Source organism: Cervus canadensis, chromosome 18 (assembly GCF_019320065.1).
Source record: "Cervus canadensis isolate Bull #8, Minnesota chromosome 18, ASM1932006v1, whole genome shotgun sequence".
Lineage (NCBI taxonomy): Eukaryota > Metazoa > Chordata > Mammalia > Artiodactyla > Cervidae > Cervus > Cervus canadensis.
In genome coordinates this window covers 26,492,493-26,513,515 of record NC_057403.1, presented here as the reverse complement: position 1 = coordinate 26,513,515, position 21,023 = coordinate 26,492,493, and the positions used below count along the sequence as shown (strand labels likewise).

Sequence of the window (21,023 nt, the reverse complement as noted above, 5' to 3'; positions counted from 1 at the left end):
GTGTCCCTGAGGGTCCCAGGGTCCAAGGCCCGCTGCACTCTGGGAGTGGTAGTTCACGCGGGCCGCTGGTCTCGACAAGAACAATGGGAGGGGTCTGGGGCGAGAACCACATCTCCCGGAGGCCCGGGAGATGGCTTTCTGGGCCGGGTCAGGCTCCCATAGTCCCAGTTCTCGCGGCCCTAGCTCGCGGCGGAAGGAGCGAGGCGCTCGAACTACATTTCCCGGAGGCCCTTGCGCCTCGCCCTCTCCCGCCGCGACGCGGGGTCTAGGCTCTTTAGGTGCGGTCTAAGGGTGACCAGCCGGCCGGCCTCGGACTCCCGCTCCCGTGGTGCCCCGCGCGGCCGGCCCAGCCCCCGGCTCGTGTCGGCCCCGCGGCGGCGCTGGTTGTTGTCGTGAGCCTAAGCCGCCCCGCCCCTCCTCTGCTCCCCTCCCCCCGGCCCTGCGTACGGGCCGCCCCTCCCCCCGCCTCCCCGGCCCCTCTCACGGTGCCAAGATGGCGGCGGCGGCGGGCGGCGGCAGTTGCCCCGGGCCTGGCTCCGCGCGGGGCCGCTTCCCGGGCCGGCCGCGGGGCTCCGGCGGGGGCGGGGGCCGCGGCGGACGGGGCAACGGGGCCGAAAGAGTGCGGGTAGCTCTGCGGCGCGGCGGCGGCGCGGCGGGGCCGGGCGGAGCCGAGCCCGGGGAGGACACGGCCCTGCTCCGTTTGCTGGGACTCCACCGGGGCCTGCGCCGGCTCCGCCGCCTGTGGGCCGGCCCGCGCATTCAGCGGGGCCGGGGCCGGGGTCGGGGCCGGGGCTGGGGCCCGAGCCGGGGCTGCCTGCTGGAGGAGGAGAGCAGTGACGGGGAGTCCGACGATGAGGTGAGGCAGTCGGAGGCGTCCCCAGCGCCGGGCGGGGCGGAGGCAGGGGGCTTCCATGGGTCTGGGTGGCCCTGAGGGGTGGCGTGGGGAAGCGGAGTCCTTAGGGCTCTTGGGGAGGGAAAGGGCCCTGGAAATAGGCAGGGGAGGAGGTAGGCTGTGCGGAGCTGTCGGTGGAAGAGGCCTCTGAAAGTGGTTAGAGAAGCCTGAGCTGCCGCTGAGCACTTCGGCTCGAGGCAGGTCCTGCTGAAGTGTCCTGGGCTGATTTTTCTTGGTAGTTGGCAAACCCAGGGCTGGAGAGATTTGGGCTAGGAAGCTATAGGACTGCATGCCCAACCAGTGGTGGTTGACAGCAGCAGCGTGGCTTGAGTGGATGCAGGCTAGCCTGTGGACCTAGGCTGTGGACCTGCAAGCTGCCCCACCCGGCCTCAGAAGCTCCAACACATCACATTTCACCAGTGCCCCAATTCTTCTTCGGACTAAAGTGGGGAGAGGGGAGAATGGTGGAGGGCTTCCTCTTGCGGGCAGAGGTGGAAGAGATATGGGATGTAGGTGAGACTGGGCACTCGAGCAGGTCTGAGTTCAATTCAGGATTTATCACCAGTCTCTCAGAAAGGGCTCGAAGGTGTGGGTTGTATTGCTTAGGACGGTTTGTAGGCACCTGAGGGCTCACCGCAGGTCATAATATGATAAACTACTTAATACACGCACATGCACACCCCACTTGGGTGCCACAATTCCCATTTTTCATTCAGAGAGAAACAACAGCTTGAGAGGGTATAGACAGAGGTTCTACTTTTTTCTGAGTTGGAGGATGAGGGAATATGAGGGTAGTGGCTACTGCCTGACATAGGAAGACCCTGTTCTGTTCCCTTTGAGCCAGTGGACCACTGATGGCTTGTGCTGGTGTGGTCTGAAACTGGGGATGCAATTTCAAAATACATTCTGTCTCCATCCCTGGGAAGATATTGTGTATTTTCCCCGCTCACCTTCGAGTCGTTTTAGTTCATTTGTAAATAGGGATACGTTAAGGGGGAGCTGGGGATATTCCTCAATACCTGAGTCTCAGGCTAAACAAGGGCTTTGGCACTGACTGCTGTTTCTCCCCTCCACCCTTGGTCCCCTAAATCAGGAGTTTCAGGGTTTTCATTCAGATGAAGATGTGGCCCCCAGTTCCCTGCGCTCTGCGCTCCGATCCCAGCGAGGTGAGTGATGGGGAAACTCTACCTCTGTAGCTTTATAGGAATGTTACTCTTGCTTTTTGTGTCAGCTCTGCCCTGCTCTAGAGTCTCCATCAGTTACCAAGTGTGTTCTGTGTCAAAGCCCCAGCTAGGCTGGGTTGTGGGGGAAGCAGACAAGTCAGAGTCCCTGCACTCCTGGAGTCTTCCCTCTGTCTGCAGGGCCAGCTTGACCCATCTCCCCACACCTATTCTCCTTTTAGGTCGAGCCCCCCGAGGTCGGGGCCGCAAGCATAAGACGACCCCCCTTCCGCCTCCTCGCCTAGCAGATGTGGCTCCTACACCCCCAAAGACTCCTGCGCGGAAACGGGGTGAGGAGGGCACAGAACGGATGGTGCAGGCACTGACTGAACTTCTCCGGCGGGCCCAGGCACCCCCAGCCCCCCGGAGCCGGGCATGTGAGTCCTCCACCCCCCGTCGGTCTCGGGGACGGCCCCCAGGACGGCCAGCAGGCCCCTGCAGGAAGAAGCAACAAGCAGTAGTGGTGGCAGAAGCAGCTGTGACAATCCCCAAACCTGAGCCCCCACCTCCTGTTGTTCCAGTAAAACACCGAACTGGCAGCTGGAAGTGCAAGGAGGGGCCCGGCCCAGGACCTGGGACCCCCAAGCGTGGAGGACAGTCTGGGCGAGGAGGCCGTGGAGGCAGGGGCCGAGGCCGCGGCCGGCTCCCCCTCGTGATCAAGTTTGTTTCAAAGGCCAAAAAAATGAAGATGGGACAGTTGTCCTTGGGACTTGAATCAGGTCAGGGTCAAGATCAGCATGAGGAAAGCTGGCAGGATGCCCCCCAGGGAAGAGCTGGATCTGGGCAAGGAGAGGGCCCCTGCTGGAGGAAGGAGCAGAAGCTGGAGGAGGAGGGAGAGGAGGAGAAAGAAGAGGAAGATGAGGAAGAGAGAGCTGTAGCTGAGGAAGCAATGGTGCTAGCCGAGGAAAAGGAAGAGGCAAAGCTGCCATCACCACCCCTGACTCCTCCAGCCCCTCCACCTCCTCCATCCCTGCCACCCCCCTCAGCATCTCCTCCATCCCCACTTTGCCCTCCCCCCCCACCTGTGTCTCCTCCTCCCCCACTATCCCCCCCACCACCTCGTGCCCCCGAGGAGCAGGAAGAGTCCCCTCCTCCCGTGGTCCCAGCTACATGCTCGCGAAAGAGGGGCCGGCCTCCCCTGACTCCCAGCCAGCGGGCAGAGCGAGAAGCTGCTCGGGCAGGGCCAGAGGGCACCTCTCCTCCCACTCCAGTCCCCAGCACTGCCACAGGAGGCCCTCTGGAAGACAGCCCCACTGTGGCCCCCAAAAGTACCACCTTTCTGAAGAACATCCGACAGTTTATTATGCCTGTGGTGAGTGCCCGCTCTTCCCGTGTCATCAAGACACCCCGGCGATTTATGGATGAAGACCCCCCCAAGCCCCCAAAGGTGGAGGTCTCACCTACTCTACGGCCTCCCATTGCCACCTCCCCACTAGCCCCCCAGGAACCAGCACCAGCCCCCTCTCCACCCCGTGCCCCAACTCCTCCATCTACCCCAGTCCCACTCCCTGAGAAGAGACGGTCCATCCTAAGGGAACCCACATTTCGCTGGACCTCACTGACCCGGGAACTGCCCCCTCCTCCCCCTGCTCCTCCACCGGCCCCACCCCCACTTCCTGCCCCTGTCACTCCTTCCCGGAGGCCCCTGCTCCTTCGGGCCCCTCAGTTTACCCCAAGTGAAGCCCACCTGAAGATCTACGAATCGGTGCTTACTACTCCTCCTCTTGGGGCCCCTGAAGCCCCTGAGCCAGAGCCGCCTCCTGCCGATGACTCTCCAGCTGAGCCTGAGCCGCGGGCAGTGGGCCGCACGAACCACCTCAGCTTGCCTCGATTTGCCCCTGTGGTCGCCACTCCTATTAAGGCTGAGATACCCTCCCCTGGGGCTCCAGCTCCCAGCGGTGGGCAGCAGCCTCACGCTCAGCTGCAGCAGCCCCTACAGGCCCTGCACACCCAGCTGCTGCCCCCCGCACTACCACCGCCGCAGTCACTGCTGCAGCCGCAGTTACAGCTGCAGCCGCCGCCACAGCCGGCGCCGCCACTGGAGAAGGCCCGGATCGCAGGCCTGGGGTCCTTACCACTGTCTGGTGTGGAGGAGAAAATGTTCAGCCTCCTCAAGAGAGCCAAGGTGCAGCTAATCAAGATTGACCAGCAGCAGCAACAGAAAGTGGCGTCTTTGATGCCGGTGAGCATGGTGCTTTGGCCAGGCCCCTGCACCCAGTCACTCAGGCTCAATTCTCTGCAGTCACTTTACCTCCTGTCTCTCAGGACATCTTCTAGTGTTGCAGGGAACCCTCCAAGCCCGTCTTTCCTCTGTCCCCCAGCTTCTCTTGGGTTCCTTCCCTGGCCCCATTTGTCCTCACTCTCCAGCCTCTGACCCTGTTTATTCCCCCACCAGCCCAGCCCTGGAGGGCAGATGGAGGAGGTTGTGGGGACTGTCAAGCAGATCCCAGATAGAGGTTCTGTCAAGTCGGAAGATGAATCAGTGGAAACTAAGAGGGAGAGACCATCGGTATGGAGGGGGGAGAAGGCCCTCTGGGGAAGACTGGCAGAGGGAGTGTGAGGGGCAGCTCTCCACAGGTATTCCTGGTTTCTTCTCCCCCAGGGCCCCGAGTCCCCTGTGCAAGGACCCCGCATCAAACATGTGTGCCGTCACGCTGCTGTGGCCCTGGGTCAGGCCCGGGCCATGGTGCCCGAAGATGTCCCCCGCCTCAGCGCTCTCCCTCTCCGGGATCGGCAGGACCTCAACGCGGAGGGTAGGGGCGGGTGTGTTGTGGGGAAGTTTTGAGAGCTGTGTCAAATTTGGGGGTAAGTGAAGGAATCAAGAACTCGGGAGAATGGCAGCTGAGTAGGGTGCTTAGGGCCAGGTGGCAAGTGGGTTGGACTGCTAGGTCTTAGAGCGGACTTGGGAATACCTGGAGCCTGAGCATGGTGGGAAAGTGGGGCCGGTTGAATGGGATCTCGGGGAGGTCAGGGGACTGGGGTAGAACTCCTGTGCTTTGTGGTCCATCCCCACCTCTCCACTGCACTAGATACGTCATCAGCATCTGAGACCGAGAGCGTCCCATCCCGGTCCCAGCCGGGAAAGGTGGAGTCAGCAGGGCCCGGGGGAGACTCAGAGCCTGCAGGGTCTGGAGGGACCCTGGCACACGCACCCCGGCGCTCACTGCCCTCCCATCACGGCAAGAAGATGCGGATGGCGCGGTGTGGACACTGTCGGGGCTGCCTGCGTGTGCAGGACTGTGGCTCCTGTGTCAACTGCCTGGACAAGCCCAAGTTTGGGGGCCCCAACACCAAGAAGCAGTGCTGTGTGTGAGTAGCTGGGGCGCAGGCTCCATTCCTACCCATGGTTGTCAGTCACCCAGGCCTCCTGCCCCAGCAGAGCAGTGGGATTGGCATCCTTGTGGAGAGCTTCCTCTCTTCCCCCAGACCACCAGTCCCCTACCCTGGTGACGTGCTGCTCCCCTCCCCAGATACCGGAAGTGTGACAAGATAGAGGCACGGAAGATGGAACGGCTGGCCAAAAAAGGTAACGAGGCTTGAGAAGCATTTCTTTACACAGTCTTACTGAGATGCATGGTATGGAGGAAACCATGTCTTTCTCTGCTCTCTTTCCTTTATCTTTGCAGTCCACCTCTTTTATCATTTTTCCCATTGCGCACTTTTGTATCTTCTATACTTGTTTTCTTCTGCCCTGCTTTTTTCTGGCTTTTCTCCATCCTAGTGTCCATGTCCCTGGCTGAGCTCAGATCCTACTAAGTCCCCTGTTCCCACAGGCCGGACGATAGTGAAGACGCTGTTGCCCTGGGATTCCGATGAATCTCCTGAGGCCTCCCCTGGTCCTCCAGGCCCACGCCGGGGGGCGGGAGCTGGGGGGCCCCGGGAGGAGGTGGTGGCCGCCCCGGGGCCCGAGGAGCAGGACTCCTTCCTACTGCAGCGCAAGTCAGCCCGGCGCTGCGTCAAACAGCGACCCTCCTATGATATCTTCGAGGACTCGGATGACTCAGAGCCCGGGGGTCCCCCTGCTCCTCGGCGTCGGACCCCCCGGGAGAATGGTATGAATTGTTGCTGCTTTCGCTATCAGTCCTGTGTGTGGAAGGCTTAGGACTCCCCAACCCAAGGCTCTGTCAGTCTCCAGGAGAGTGAGTGAAGAGAAGGGTATGGTTTTAGTGGGCAGGGAGAACGGGTGCCGGAGGTTTTCAGTAGGTTATTGAACAAGGTTCATGTCATCCTCATGGACTTGGGCTCATTAAAGGCCTGGGGATCCGGAAGTCACATGGGGTGGTAGAGGAGGGGGGATGGGGCAGAGAAGAGGGGGAACCTCACCACTCCTGTGTCCTGCCTAGAGCTGCCAGTGCCAGAACCAGAGGAGCAGAGCCGGCCCCGCAAACCCACCCTGCAGCCTGTGTTGCAGCTCAAGGCCCGAAGGCGCCTGGACAAGGTCAGCATAGCCCCACACCAAGAACCTGAGACCTGTGTAAGGCATGGCTCCATCCCAGGGAGTTTCCTGACAAGTCAGGGTCACAGGCTCACCTGAGTGCTGTAATGTGTCCATGCCAGAGGACAGGCCCTGGGTGGGTGAAGCAGGCATATCTCTCTGGAAGGTCAAGTAGGACCTAGGCAAAAGGCAGGTTGGCGTAGGCTGGAGAGAGGGCAGTGAGAAGTTGGTAAAGGGTTCGGCTGCAGCCCTCTGAGCACCACTGTCCTTCCCTAGGATGCTTTGGGTCCTGGCCCTTTTGCCTCTTTTCCCAATGGCTGGACTGGAAAACAAAAGTCTCCAGATGGTGTGCACCGGGTTCGTGTGGATTTTAAGGTATGGTTTAGGGTGGTGGGAAGAAACATGTTGGTTACAAATGAGAATCCTGGTCTTTAAGTTTGGATCTTGCTATGTTCCTGGCTGCTCCCTGATTCTTCATCTTCTCTTCCCTCAGGAGGATTGTGATCTCGAGAACGTGTGGCTGATGGGTGGCCTAAGCGTACTCACCTCCGTGCCAGGGGGACCACCCATGGTGTGCTTGCTGTGTGCCAGCAAAGGCCTGCATGAGGTTGGATCCCTTCCCCTTCAAGTCTCCGTTAGCCCTGACTGCCTGGTTTTTGGGCCCTCTCAACAGGGTCACCCTCCCTGGCCTCCTGGCCCCTCACTCTGCCCATTGTTCACTCTCCCCACTCCTAGCTGGTGTTCTGCCAGGTCTGCTGTGACCCTTTCCACCCATTCTGCCTGGAGGAGGCCGAGCGGCCCCTGCCCCAACATCATGACACTTGGTGCTGCCGCCGCTGCAAGTTTTGCCATGTCTGTGGGCGCAAAGGCCGGGGATCCAAGGTTTGGGCACAGGGGCGTGGCAGTGGCAGCCTGGAGGAGAGGGGTGTCTCTGAGCCGGTGGGTTTTGCCATTGCTGTCTTTCTATGATACCCTATAGCACCTCCTGGAGTGTGAGCGCTGCCGCCATGCTTACCATCCAGCCTGTCTGGGGCCCAGCTACCCAACCCGGGCCACACGCAAACGGCGCCACTGGGTGAGAGATGAAGCCCCCTCTCCTGGCTGTGGAGCGCTAATTAATGCCGCCACCACCCCAGGACTGCTCTAGGCCAGGGCTCTTGGGGGTGGGAGGGTGGAGGTCCTCTTAAGAGTTTGATAAACATCACAAGTCCTCTTCAAGAATTTCGCACAGACGAGATTTCTGTGCAGAATTTGCATGTAATGGTTTTACAGGCTCATGGATTCCGTAGTCCCCTGCTGTAGCCTCATCTCTTCCCGTCTCAGTCTGCCAGTCTCCCCACTTCATCTCTCTCCTGCCCTGCTGCTTTCCCTCTCCATCCTCCTCTTCACCTCTCCCACACACCTGTTCTTCTTACCCATCCTTCCGTATCTGTCTCATGCCCACTCCTCTTTGCCCCTCCCCACTTTGCACTGCTCCAGCCTGGTGTCTGGTTCTCCCCCTAACATTGCCCTGCCTCTCCAGATCTGCTCAGCCTGCGTGCGCTGTAAGAGCTGTGGGGCAACTCCAGGCAAGAACTGGGACGTCGAGTGGTCGGGAGATTACAGCCTCTGCCCCAGGTGCACCCAGCTCTTTGAGAAAGGTGGGGACCTGGCAGGGGACCGGGGCCCCGGGGGCCACCGGGGAGTGGGCCAGGTTCCTAGACAAGCAGTTGGAAGAGATACTCTTTGCTAGTATTTCTCCACTCTCTTCTACCTCTGGAGCCTTTCTTTCCATTCAAAGTACTCTTTTGTAGGAGCCCTTCTAGTACTTGGAGGGACACGGCCCCTCTGAGGGCAGTGGGAGTGGAGGGCTTGGACCCCACTCTCATGGTGGTCCTGGAAGTACCTCCTAAAACCTTAAGTCTCTGCTGAGCTATCTGAAGACGTGGGCTTCCTCATTGGCTCAAGCAGCAGGTTTAACAAGGCTCTTTGCATTGTGAGGCCTTGGGGCTGCAGAGTTAGGAGAGCAACCTTATCCTTAGCCAGCCTTTGGGGAGTGGTAGGGACCCAAGTGGGGCAGGACAGGGCAGCTCGTGCAGCAGTCGTGGGGCAGCTGGCCTCCATGCCAGGCTGCTGAGGGCAGCTTATGGCACCAGCCCCTCTGACTTGCTTTTTCTTGTTCCAGGAAACTACTGCCCGATCTGCACACGCTGCTATGAAGACAATGACTACGAGAGCAAGATGATGCAGTGTGCACAGTGTGACCACTGGGTGCACGCCAAGTGTGAGGGGCTCTCAGGTGAGTGGACGGAAGGCTGGGGTGTGGCCTCAGCCATGTCCTGCCCTTGGCCGCAGGCTCTCAGGGGACAGCAAAATATTCTTAGTGACCTGGGGCGGTCTGAGAACTTCCACGTCACTGAAACCATTTTTCCCTTTCCTGCCCTGGCTGTTCTAGATGAAGACTACGAGATCCTTTCAGGGCTGCCAGACTCGGTGCTGTACACCTGTGGGCCGTGTGCTGGGGCCGCGCACCCCCGCTGGCGAGAGGCCCTGAGTGGGGCCCTGCAGGGGGGCCTGCGCCAGGTGCTTCAGGGCCTGCTGAGCTCCAAGGTGGCAGGCCCACTGCTGCTGTGCGCCCAGGTCTGCGGGCCCGGATGACTGGACGGGAGGGGCCCGGCCCAGCACGAGCCCTGCTGACTTCCCCTCTTTGCAGTGTGGGCAGGACGGACAGCAGCTGCACCCAGGGCCCTGTGATCTGCACGCTGTGAGCCGGCGCTTCGAGGAGGGCCACTACAAGTCTGTGGTGAGTGGGACACTGAGGAGCCGCTGCCTGCCTGGGGGAGAGGATTAGGGTTGGGGCTCAGGTCCTGACAAACCCCCTTACAGCACAGCTTCATGGAGGATGTGGTGGGCATCCTGATGAGGCACTCTGAGGAAGGAGAGATGCTGGAGCGCCGGGCTGGAGGCCAGACCAAGGGGCTCCTACTGAAGGTGAGCTCTTTGGGGGCTGCCCTGAGGTTGGCTTGCATGGTAGCGGGGAGGAGAGTGGGTTCCTGCCCTCACCACCTCTCCTGGGGAAGACAGTTCTCATTCTGTTAACCCGCTCCCCAGCTGCTAGAGTCTGCGTTCGGCTGGTTCGACGCCCACGACCCCAAGTACTGGCGACGGAGTACCCGGCTGCCCAAGTGAGCAAGGCTGGGTAGCAGAGGGGGAACCAGGGAGTGAGGGCAAAGGCAGGGGCACCTGGGAATCCAGGGTCCAGCTGGACTGAGAAAAGACAAGGAGCAGGCTGAGGGTCTTGGAGGGCAGTGGGGCCAGGATGAGAGTCCCTCATGGTTCCAGACGAGCAGAGACTCGTATTGTGTGGTTAACTCTGACTTTGGGTGTACATTATGCAAGGTGGTGTTGGGGACAGCAGTGGGCAAGCCATGTTTGGGGGGTTGGGCAGGCACTGATAACCTAGACAGTTAGGGCTTTGATGGGGAGGCCCAGGGGCTGTGGGAGCCCAGAGGAGGTGCCTACCTAGGAGCCTCGGGCCTGAGACTTCCCAGAGAAATGACATCTAAGCTGAGAAGTGGAGGAGATGTATTCTGGGCATGGAGAACAATATTTTATGTGGCAAAGGAGGCACAAGAGGGTCTGGCTTGTTTGGAAGGCTGAGAGAAGTTCCACATAGAGGACAGAGCGGGTCATGGCATAATCAGGTTGATACCATGGGTGGGCCCCAGTTCAGCACCCCTCTGTTAGATGTGTCAGAGGCTGACCCTGCCTGTCCACAGCGGAGTCCTTCCCAATGCTGTGTTACCCCCATCCCTGGACCACGTCTACGCTCAGTGGAGGCAGCAGGAACCAGAGACCCCAGAATCAGGGCAGCCTCCAGGGGATCCCTCAACAGGTACTGGGCAGTTGGGGCTAGAAACTCGATCGCCTAGTTGGTGGGCCAGGCTCCAGGTCCTCATTCTTTGACCGTCCTTCCCACACCCTTTCCAGCTTTCCAGGGCAAGGATTCAGCTGCTTTCTCACATCTGGAGGACCCCCGTCAGTGTGCGCTCTGCCTGAAATACGGGGATGCGGACTCTAAGGTGAGGGCTACTGCATGAAGACCCAGGTTGTAGGGTCTGGTCTCTGACTCCTCCCCTCACACCATGACTCTGCCCCCAGGAGGCGGGACGGCTCCTGTACATTGGGCAGAATGAGTGGACACACGTCAACTGTGCCATTTGGTCAGCCGAAGTGTTTGAAGAAAATGACGGCTCCCTCAAGAACGTGCATGCTGCTGTGGCTCGAGGGAGGCAGATGGTGAGGGCGCGGGCCTGGAGAGGGGGCAGTTCTCGGGGGCTGGGGTGGGGCTCAACTCCAGTAGAGACAGCTCTGGTTTCGCGGTTTCTGCCACAGTTTGTCCTCGGTGCCTGTTTTGGCTGTCCAGGACTCTAGTGCTGCAGCGAAAGCAAGTCTTATCCTATTTGTGCTGTCTGGCTTAATATGGGTGTGAAGCCTGGGAGACTAAAAGTTAGATAATCTCCTGTTACTAAGCTTGTGTGGCATTTACCTGTTACTCCATCCCTGTGAGGTGAGGTGCTGCGTGGGAACCCCTCCTCTGTGGGTTGCCGTCAGCTCACCCTCAGGAAGTAGGATGAGAGAGACCTGCCACAGCGGGCAGAGGTGAGGGTTCAGTGAAGTAATACGGGCTCCATGTTAGAACAGCATGAGGAAGCCTTAGCTCCTGTTATTTTTCTTCCTGCTACAACTGTTTCAAGGAGTCTGCACTTGTTTTGATGTGCGCCTAGGCCTGGATGCCACTGGTGGGGAGGGAATGTGCCGTTGTTCTGTGAGGTGCTAGGCTCGGCAGGGGCCCAAGGGAGTCTTTGAGGACAGCGATGCTGGGTGTCAGGCCCTGGCTTCCTCGCTTAGCAACCCCTTCTGCCCATAGCGCTGTGAGCTCTGCCTGAAGCCTGGTGCTACGGTGGGCTGCTGCCTCTCCTCCTGCCTCAGCAACTTCCACTTCATGTGCGCCCGGGCCAGCTACTGCATCTTCCAGGATGACAAGAAGGTGTTCTGCCAGAAACACACAGACCTGTTGGATGGCAAGGTGGGCCCTCGCCTTGGGGACGCAGTGCCCCACTGCGCTCTCCTCTTCCTCTCAGGGAGCCTGTAGCCCCTCGGGCCTCACCCAGCTGCCTCTTAGTGTCCCTTCCTTGTTCCCTTACCCTCCGCCCTCAGTCATTTAGTCAAGCCCCTTGACTGACCAGTCTCTGGAGCGAGCCTTCCCTCACATCCCCCTCACCCCCTCACCAATCCAGCAACCCCATTTGCCACCCACCTCCCAGGAGATCGTGAATCCTGACGGTTTTGATGTTCTCCGCCGAGTCTACGTGGACTTTGAGGGCATCAATTTCAAGCGAAAGTTCTTGACGGGGCTTGAACCTGATGCCATCAATGTGCTCATTGGTAAGCAGCTTGCTCTCTCCCCTCGTCTTCCTGACCCTGCCTAGGCCCGCTCGCCTGACCTCTCCCACCCACCTATACCATAGGTTCCATCCGGATTGACTCGTTGGGCACTCTCTCTGACCTGTCAGACTGTGAGGGACGGCTCTTCCCCATTGGCTACCAGTGAGCAACCCAAGGGGCGTTGGTGGGGCTGGGGGCCTCCAGGGCTGGATCTTGTTTCCCAAGTTGTCCTGACCCTTTTGTCCCACACGCACCCCCCCCACCAACCTTACCCCCGCCAGGTGCTCCCGTCTGTACTGGAGCACAGTTGATGCCCGGCGGCGCTGCTGGTATCGGTGCCGGATCCTGGAGTATCGGCCGTGGGGGCCAAGGGAAGAGCCAGTTCATCTGGAGGCAGCAGAAGAGAACCAGACCATTGTGCACAGTCCTGCCCCTTCCTCAGGTACGGCCTTGGAGCTCACGCATTTTCTTCCCCGAGTGCTGCCCTCCACAAACAGCTACCCACCAAGCCTTGTTCTCCTGTGCCCTAATGAAATCCCAGGATGTTTGCCATTGTTCTGTTTGTTGTAATGATGGTAGCTTAAGATTAATTTCATGCCAGGAAGTGAGGAGAGAGGTGTGCACTAACTGCTCGTGAGGTTGGCAGCTTCTGGACAAATGTAGGGAGCATTTATGGCCACCTGACTTGGGGCTCCGTGCTTGTGTTATGCTCCCCACAGCCCCTTGAGAAAGGGATGAGCTCCTCTGTACATCCCAGAAAGGACATAGGGGCGGAGCCAGGATTCAACCCTAGATCTCCTCATTTCCTAAACTGACACCCTCCCCTCCATGCTAGCGCTTAGGGCCGGTTGGCAGGAAGCACAGAATGGGCTCAAGGACTGGTAGCCCACTGGGAGGAGGGAGAGATGTGGATTGTGCTTGCGGGCAGGGTGTTTGTTCTGGGTTGGAGCACAGCATGGAGAGAGGGGAAAGAGGGTACGGCCATCCTGGCTGGAAACACGGGAGTGTTGGGCGGAGGCGGCAGAGATCAGCTTGTACGGATTGGGTGGAGCCAGGGAATGGGGCGCCACAAGCGCCAGGATGGGGTGGTTGCGTTTGATGTGGCTGGGATGTGCAGCGCAAGTGAGAAAGTGGTAGGACTGGCCGTGCTGGAGGGAGGGCAGTACCCTGCGTGGGGCCTGAATCTGGGAGAGAACAGCAGGCACCCAGGAAGTGAGGAAATGGCAAAGGAAGAGTGAGGGGGGTCACAAAGGGACTCTGAGCCACGTGTATGGGGAGGTTTTGCAGAAGCCAGAGAGGTTTGAGACCTGGGCGATGACTGGGAACGCAAGCACCTTGTGCCCAGGTCAGGGGCCAGACGGAGAAGGTGTGAGTGCCTCAAAAGAATGAAAGGTGTGTGAGCAGAGGCTTTCACAAGGAGCCCCCGCCACCCACGATGCCATTTTCTTGCCTCTCTAGAGCCCCCAGATCATGTGGACCCCCCGCCAGATACAGATGCCCTTATCCCTAGAGCTCCTGAGCACCACCCATCCGTTCAGAACCCGGACCCCCCACCTCGGCTGGATCCAAGCAGTGCCCCTCCTCCAGCCCCCCGCTCCTTCTCGGGGGCTCGAATCAAAGTGCCCAACTACTCACCATCCCGGAGGCCCTTGGGGGGTGTGTCCTTTGGACCCCTGCCCTCCCCTGGTGTGTACCTGGAAGTCCTGGGGAGGGGTGGGGCAGGGTGAGGCAGGAACTTCTGGCTGACACCAACCCTTCTCCCTACAGGAAGTCCATCTTCTCTGACCCACCACATCCCTACAGTGGGAGACCCGGACTTCCCAGCTCCCCCGAGACGCTCCCGTCGCCCCAGCCCTCTGGCTTCCAGGCTGCCACCTTCACGGCGGGCCTCTCCCCCTCTCAGAACCTCTCCTCAGCTCAGGGTGCCCCCTCCTACCTCAGTCGTTAGAGCCCTCACACCTACCTCAGGGGAGCTGGCTCCCCCAAGCCGGGCCCCGTCTCCTCCACCACCCCCTGAAGACCTGGGCCCAGACTTTGAGGACATGGAGGTGGTGTCAGGACTGAGTGCTGCTGACCTGGACTTTGCGGCCAGCCTGCTGGGGACTGAGCCCTTCCAGGAAGAGATCGTGGCTGCGGGGGCCGGGGGTAGCAGCCACGGGGGCCTGGGGGACAGCTCAGAGGAGGAGGCCAGCCCCACCCCCCGCTACGTCCACTTCCCTGTGACTGTGGTGTCTGGCCCTGCCCTGGGCCCCAGTGCCCTCCCCGGAGCCCCCCGCATTGAACAGCTGGACGGAGTGGACGACGGCACCGACAGCGAGGCCGAGGCAGTCCAGCAGCCTCGGGGCCAGGGGACTCCTCCTTCAGGGCCAGGAGCAGGCCGGGCGGGGGTCATCGGGGCTGCAGGGGACAGGGCCCGACCTCCTGAGGACTTGCCGTCAGAGATCGTGGATTTTGTGTTGAAGAACCTAGGGGGGCCTGGGGAGGGGGTTGCTGGACCCAGAGAGGAGCCCCTCCCCCCAGCACCTCCCCTGGCCAATGGCAGCCAGCCCCCTCAGGGCCTGCCCCCTAACCCAGCTGACCCCACCCGGACGTTTGCCTGGCTCCCTGGACCCCCAGGGGTCCGGGTATTGAGCCTGGGCCCTGCCCCTGAGCCCCCGAAACCTGCCGCATCCAAGATCATCCTCGTCAACAAGCTGGGGCAGGTGTTTGTAAAGATGGCAGGGGAGGGTGAACCTGTCTCACCCCCAGTGAAGCCACCGCCTCTGCCCCCTCCCATGCCCCCCACAACTCCCACTTCCTGGACTCTGCCCCCAGGACCCCTGCTGGGTGTGTTGCCAGTAGTAGGGGTGGTCCGCCAAGCCCCGCCCCCACCCCCCCCTCCGTTGACGCTGGTGTTGAGCAGCGGGCCCCCCAGCCCGCCCCGCCAGGCCATCCGTGTCAAAAGGGTGTCCACCTTCTCTGGCCGTTCTCCACCAGCGCCTCCACCAAGCAAGACTCCCCGGCTGGAGGAAGATGGAGAGTCCTTGGAGGACCCCCCCCAGGGTTCAGGGCCTTGTGGCAGTGGGTGAGTGAGTGTGGCCAGGCTGTGGAGTGGGAGAGAGGTGGGCAGGGGAAGGCACTCAGCCTTCTTACGGTGCCCCTACCCCAGGTTCAGCCGAGTGAGGATGAAAACGCCCACCGTGCGTGGAGTTCTCGACCTGGATGATCCTGGGGAGCCCACTGCGGGGGAAAGTCCGAGGTGAGTGGCCAGCCTCCTTTCCCTGGAGGCTCTGGTACTGCTGTCCTTTCCTCCTTCTGACAGGTCTCTTCTCACAGGCCCCTCCAGGACCGGTCCCCTCTGCTGCCACTTCCTGAAGGTGGTCCTCCCCGGGCCCCTGAGGGTCCCCCTGACCTGCTGCTTGAGTCCCAGTGGCACCACTACTCAGGTAGGGACCAGCCTCTCCCTCTCACTGCCTCCCCCATGCTTGTCTCAGCTGAGTAACTGGCATACATAATTGGTTCACTTTAAACACTTCCTGGGTGTTGCACATTGCACACTCAACGTGGATACAAGCCTGAGGCAGAGTGCTAGTGTTGCAGAGATACCCTTAGGAGCTTGTGGTCTGTGGCGGAAACAGACATATGCCTGTCCAGTGTCCCCTAAAGGTCAAGGAAGGGCTTCAGAACTTCGTGTGCCAGGGTCAGAGGGTTAGATACCTAGTAGAGCCAAAGATGGGGTTCTGGGGATCATTCAGAAAGGGTTCAGCCCACTTGAGACCCAGAGGAAGGGCAAGAGCAGTAGGGAAGTCAGAGGAGAATGGTGTCCAGAGGCTCAGGGAAGGCAGTAGTCGGCCACCCCAACTGCTGCAGAGGACACCATGCACGTGGGCTCTGGGAGAGGTGTGCTGTCTGTGCAGGTAGCACAGGGCGGGGAAGATGTTGTTCAGAGTCTAAAACTGAAGACAGTGGGTGATGAGGAAGCCAGAACAAAGCCCAGGCACCTCACCGAAAAGCTCAGCTGAGAGTCTTGGGTAGGGGGAAGGGTGGGGGGGAGGGTGAGACAGACTTACAGGGGTTTTATGTGAGGGCTGTGAAAGCAAAGGCAAGAAGGAAGTTGAATGGGACTCCTGGATGGAAAAGGAGGTGGGAGGAGGTGTGGCAGTCAGGTTTGAATTGGAGACCCCTGAGACAGAGGGAAGGACAGGAGGAAGGTGTACAGGCATACCTCGTTTTATTGCCCTTCACTTTATCACATTTTTACAAATTGAAGGTTTGTGGAAACCCTGCATGGAGCAAGTCTTATCAGCGTCGTTTTTCCAACAGTATTTGCTCACTTTGTGTCTCTGTGTCACACTTTGGTAATTTTCATAATACTTTAAACTTTTTCATTATCTGTTATGGTGATCAGTGATCAGTGATCTTTGCTGTTACTATTGCAAGAAGATTACAACTTGCTGAAAGCTCAGATGATGGTTAGCATATTTTAGCGATAATTAAGGTATGTACATTGTTTTTTTTTAGCCATAATGCTGTTGCACATTTAAGAGACTACAATGTAGTGTAAACATAAATTTTATATGCCCTGGGAAACCCAAAAGATTTGTTGACTTGCTTTATTTCAGTATTTACCCTAATGCGGTGGTCCGGAACTGAACCCGCAATATCTGCGAGTTATGCCTGTACTTGCAGAGATAATGAGACATCAGGAAGCAGGATGGGGCACTTGGAGCAGTTCTGGCTGATGGACTCAGAGAAGCTGGAAGGGCAGTGCTCTGCTGGTCATGGAGGGCAGGGGGAGAGGGAGTGGGCTCCAGCCAAGTAAGCTGGTAATTGAGCAGCCGAAGGCTCAGAATTTCTTGTGGCCCCAGTCCTGTTGGAATGTGTGGATTTTCTCATTATGTAGAGCTCAAATGCTGAGTAAGGAAGTGGAGCGAAGTGGACTGAGACTTTAGCTGAAAGGCTACTTACAGGGTCAGAGATGGCATAAGGAGGTGGTAGTGACCATGACAGACAGGGCCCTGCCCATAGGGACCAGACACATTTTGCTAGAGGAAACTGACATGTAATTAGCAAGTGCACTTCAGCTCAGAATGACCGCTGTGAGAAAGAAGCCAGTGAGAGTGTGCCTGGGTGAGGCCTCTGTCTACAGACTGATCTGTGTAGCTGTGTTCAGGGAACGGAATGGAAGTGAGAGTGGAGAAAGGCGGAAGAAGTCAGAGGAGGACCCTGGGTCACTTGGAGGCTTGGCGATGATGTGGGTCACACAGCAAGAGTTAGGTTTAGTCTTGCTTAGGACCAGAGGGTGGGCATGTGGGCAGGTTGACCCAAAGAAGTTATGTGGGAAGAAAGTATGGCCATGTGAGTCCTGCCTCTCCTAAAATGTGCTCCATTCAAAACATTTGCCCCCGTCCCACTCACCCTAGGTACAGTGGTCGGGCCTCAGTTCACATCCTGCTTGAGCCAGTAGCATCATTTGCTGCATGGATCCCTCCCTCCTTGATGCACTTCCGCTCCTGGCTTCCAGCCCTCTCCTCACCTTTGGTCATGCTTCATTGTTCTAGCCTGTCAACTTTGGTGTGTCCCAGGACCCTGACCTTGACTCTCGGTCTCCACTTATTCCTGAGTTCTCTTGTCTATCATCCTGGCTCTAAATCCCATCTCTAATTCTGATAGCTCCCAAATCACTAGCCAGGCTCCTGTATCCTGCTGCCCGCCTGCCATCTCTGCCACAAGTTGAAAGGGGAGGTTTTCTAAGAGGGATCTCTGACTCTGTGTGTCCTAAACTGAGTTCTTGACTTTCACTATAAACTTGTTTCTCCCTTACCTTTACTGCCTCAGTCAGTGGCCGTTGTATCCTTCCAGTTGTTTAGACTCCACACCTGGAGTTGTCCTTGACCCTCCTGTTTTTCACATCCACTCACCTATGTTAGCTAGGCTTTCTGTTCTAGCTTTAAATTCTTTAGCCCTTGAGAAGTCCCTCATAGTGTACATATACTTGATTCTGTGAGTATGGGCTTTTTATAATACTATATTGGTAATCTTTACAGAAATGGGGTACACATTAAAAAATTGTTGTTTAGTCAATAAGTCATGTTTACCTCTTTTGTGACCCCATGGACTGTACTCCAGCAGGCTCCTGTGTCCATGGGATTTTCCAGACAAGAATACTGGAATGGGTTGCCGTTTCCTTCTCCAGAGAATCATCCCGACCCAGGGATCAAATACACGTCTCCTGCTTGGCAGGCAGATTCTTTACCACTGAGCCACCAGGGAAGCCCACTTAAAAAAACACATGTGCAAAATAGTTCTCCAGTATTTTAAATTTTGTGTGAGATTCAGAAGAATGAGGCATTTGTGATAGACTGAATTTGAGTGAGCTGTGAACATGTCCTACAGAAAAGGGACTAAAAACAATGTCCATTCTGTAGGATTCATGGGCAAATATTGCAAGAGGAAGGCCATTAAATCTAGTAACTGTGCTTATACCCGAGGAGGAAGGGAAGGCAGAGGGGAGCCAGGGACGTTTGAGTCAAGGAAGGGTGACCCTCCCCAACTCTGATCTGCTCCCTGGGACCAGGTGAGGCTTCAAGCTCCGAGGAAGAGCCTCCATCCCCAGAGGACAAAGAGAACCAGGCCCCTAAACGGGCTGGCCCACACCTGCGTTTCGAGATCAGCAGTGAGGATGGGTTCAGCGTAGAGGCAGAGAGCTTGGAAGGTGAGTTGGGGATAGTGTTGACAGGGAGGGGAGATGTTCGATAGAACATTATCCTGACAGCTCTGGCCCTGCCCTCTCCCCAGGGGCGTGGAGAACTCTGATTGAGAAGGTGCAAGAGGCCCGAGGGCATGCCCGGCTCAGACATCTCTCCTTCAGTGGTAATCGAGGGGGGTCCACAGGGATGCTGGGAGCTAGGATGACTCCCAGTTGACAGGATGGGCCTCCGACATGACCAGTGTGTCTTCACCGTTGACTCTCCCCAGGAATGAGTGGGGCAAGGCTCCTGGGCATCCACCATGATGCTGTCATCTTCCTGGCAGAGCAGCTGCCCGGGGCTCAGCGCTGCCAGCACTACAAGTTCCGCTACCACCAGCAGGGAGAGGGCCAGGAGGAGCCACCCCTGAACCCCCATGGGGCAGCCCGCGCTGAGGTCTATCTCCGGTGAGAGGTCTGGGGTGTGGCGCCTGGGTCTGGGTAGCCCTAGAGGAGTTCTCAAGGGTGGGAATTTAGTCTGCACAGATTGGAAACTGAGGTCTGAGAAGACACTAGGCTACTCCAGAAGTTGTTTCTGGAGACCACATCAGAAGAATGAACCCTGTCTCTTCCCTTTTGCTGTGTCTTCAATAGTAGCAGTATTCTTCCTGCCCCCCCAGCAGCAGGCCCAGGCCAAAGAATAGATGAAAGAATGGCTATGAACCTCCCTCCTTTTCTCCCTCCCACCTGCAGCAAGTGCACCTTTGACATGTTCAACTTCCTGGCCTCCCAGCACCGGGTGCTTCCTGAGGGAGCCACCTGTGACGAGGAAGAGGATGAGGTGCAGCTCAGGTCAACCAGGTATGGGGGGCAGGCCGGGGTGCTGGGGGTGGTCTGGAAGGGCCCAAAAGAGAGTAATCGGGGCAAGAGAAGTCATTTCTCGGTACCGGCCTGTGTGACACTGCCATCCCCCACCAGACGTGCCACCAGTCTGGAGCTGCCCATGGCCATGCGCTTTCGCCACCTCAAGAAGACATCCAAAGAGGCTGTGGGTGTCTACAGGTTCGTGGGGTTGTGGGGAGGATGCCCTTTGAGTGGACAGGCAGGTGCCCTGGTCAGGGGCTGCCTTGGTTCAGTCCCCCTGACCTCCCCCTTACCCATCCTACCCTGCAGATCTGCCATCCACGGGCGGGGCCTGTTCTGTAAGCGCAACATCGATGCCGGCGAGATGGTCATTGAGTACTCTGGTATTGTCATTCGCTCTGTGCTGACTGACAAGCGGGAGAAGTTCTATGATGGGAAGGTAGGCTCTGCCAGGCCATGGGAATGAGGCAGCTGAAACAGGGCGGTCCATGGGAACAGAGCCTCTGACGTCCCCACCCTGTCCCTGTAGGGCATTGGGTGCTACATGTTCCGCATGGATGACTTTGACGTGGTGGATGCCACCATGCATGGCAATGCCGCCCGCTTCATCAACCACTCGTGTGAGCCCAATTGCTTCTCTCGAGTCATCCATGTGGAGGGCCAGAAGCACATCGTCATCTTCGCCCTGCGCCGCATCCTGCGTGGTGAGGAGCTCACCTATGACTACAAGTTCCCCATTGAGGATGCCAGCAACAAGCTGCCCTGCAACTGTGGCGCCAAGCGCTGCCGTCGCTTCCTTAACTGAAGCAGTGGCTGCCTGCCACGCCCCCCGCTGCCATCTTGCCCCTAGCCTGGGGGCTCCCTCGTCCCTCCTAGAGCATCTCACCCCCACCCTCGTGTTCAGGGTGGATGTGGGCCTGCAGGTGGCGAGGGCCCTGCCTCCACCCCTCCAGCCCACCCAGCAATTGCCCCCTTCTTGCCCTGGGGGCCCAGGATGTAGATATTGTACAAAAGTTTCTAAATCCCTTCTTTTCTATGCACTTTTTTATTTAAGGGGGTGGGATCCCAGGTGGGAACCCCCCCACAATAAAGTCTGTCAATGTTTGGAGAGGTGGTCTTCCATTTGTATGGTGCTGGGGGCAGGTAGGACCTCCTGTTTCTCTCTGCCCCACCCCCATCCTGAGCCAGGGAAGCCCATCAGCCTGAACAGGTAGGTAAGAGGGCATGGTTCAGAACTAAAATTGTGGGGTCTCTTAAGGCTCAGAGCTAAATACAGTAACTCTTCTGGGTTAGAATCGAACTAAGTCCCTGTAGATGAACTCTCCCAGGGGGAGCAGGGTCTTTTCTCAGAGGGGACCCTGGTTGCCCAGAGGTAACCCACAGCTGGTCTTGTATGTGAGGTGGGATTGGCCCATTCCATGGGTGTGGGATTAGAAGGGGAATCAGAATGTCTGTTGGGTTTTGGCCCAATTAAGGCTTTGGGGGTGGGGAGCGGCATGCAAGATCCTAGTTTCCTGA

General features: G+C 58.3%; 1 protein-coding gene across 5 annotated transcripts; it reads left to right on the top strand.

The window, feature by feature from the left end:
• The first annotated feature begins 280 nt into the window (after window positions 1-280).
• Window positions 281-20,613, top strand: KMT2B (lysine methyltransferase 2B). 5 transcript variants are annotated; one of them, XM_043437245.1, is made up of 38 exons: window positions 479-856; window positions 1,986-2,058; window positions 2,295-2,489; window positions 2,634-4,294; window positions 4,508-4,621; window positions 4,715-4,865; window positions 5,142-5,421; window positions 5,583-5,638; window positions 5,886-6,164; window positions 6,456-6,550; window positions 6,824-6,922; window positions 7,041-7,154; window positions 7,283-7,429; window positions 7,527-7,622; window positions 8,070-8,187; window positions 8,712-8,825; window positions 8,982-9,166; window positions 9,240-9,329; window positions 9,413-9,517; window positions 9,638-9,711; window positions 10,306-10,421; window positions 10,517-10,608; window positions 10,688-10,825; window positions 11,457-11,615; window positions 11,854-11,974; window positions 12,058-12,136; window positions 12,256-12,416; window positions 13,433-13,660; window positions 13,742-15,038; window positions 15,123-15,212; window positions 15,290-15,399; window positions 18,531-18,668; window positions 18,752-18,826; window positions 18,932-19,109; window positions 19,395-19,502; window positions 19,620-19,703; window positions 19,815-19,944; window positions 20,035-20,613. In XM_043437245.1, exons 1-38 carry the CDS (start codon window positions 494-496, stop codon window positions 20,308-20,310), a joined length of 7,989 nt encoding a protein of 2,662 aa, XP_043293180.1. In that variant the 5' UTR covers window positions 479-493; the 3' UTR covers window positions 20,311-20,613. The 5 variants fall into 5 exon arrangements, with proteins under 5 accessions (XP_043293184.1, XP_043293183.1, XP_043293182.1 ...); XM_043437244.1 differs by having other exon boundaries at window positions 2,295-4,294; XM_043437249.1 differs by lacking the exons at window positions 18,752-18,826; window positions 18,932-19,109; window positions 19,395-19,502; ... (1 more) ...; window positions 19,815-19,944; window positions 20,035-20,613 and adding an exon at window positions 16,362-16,451 and having other exon boundaries at window positions 281-856; window positions 2,295-4,294; window positions 18,531-18,666.
• The last annotated feature ends 410 nt before the right edge of the window (window positions 20,614-21,023 follow it).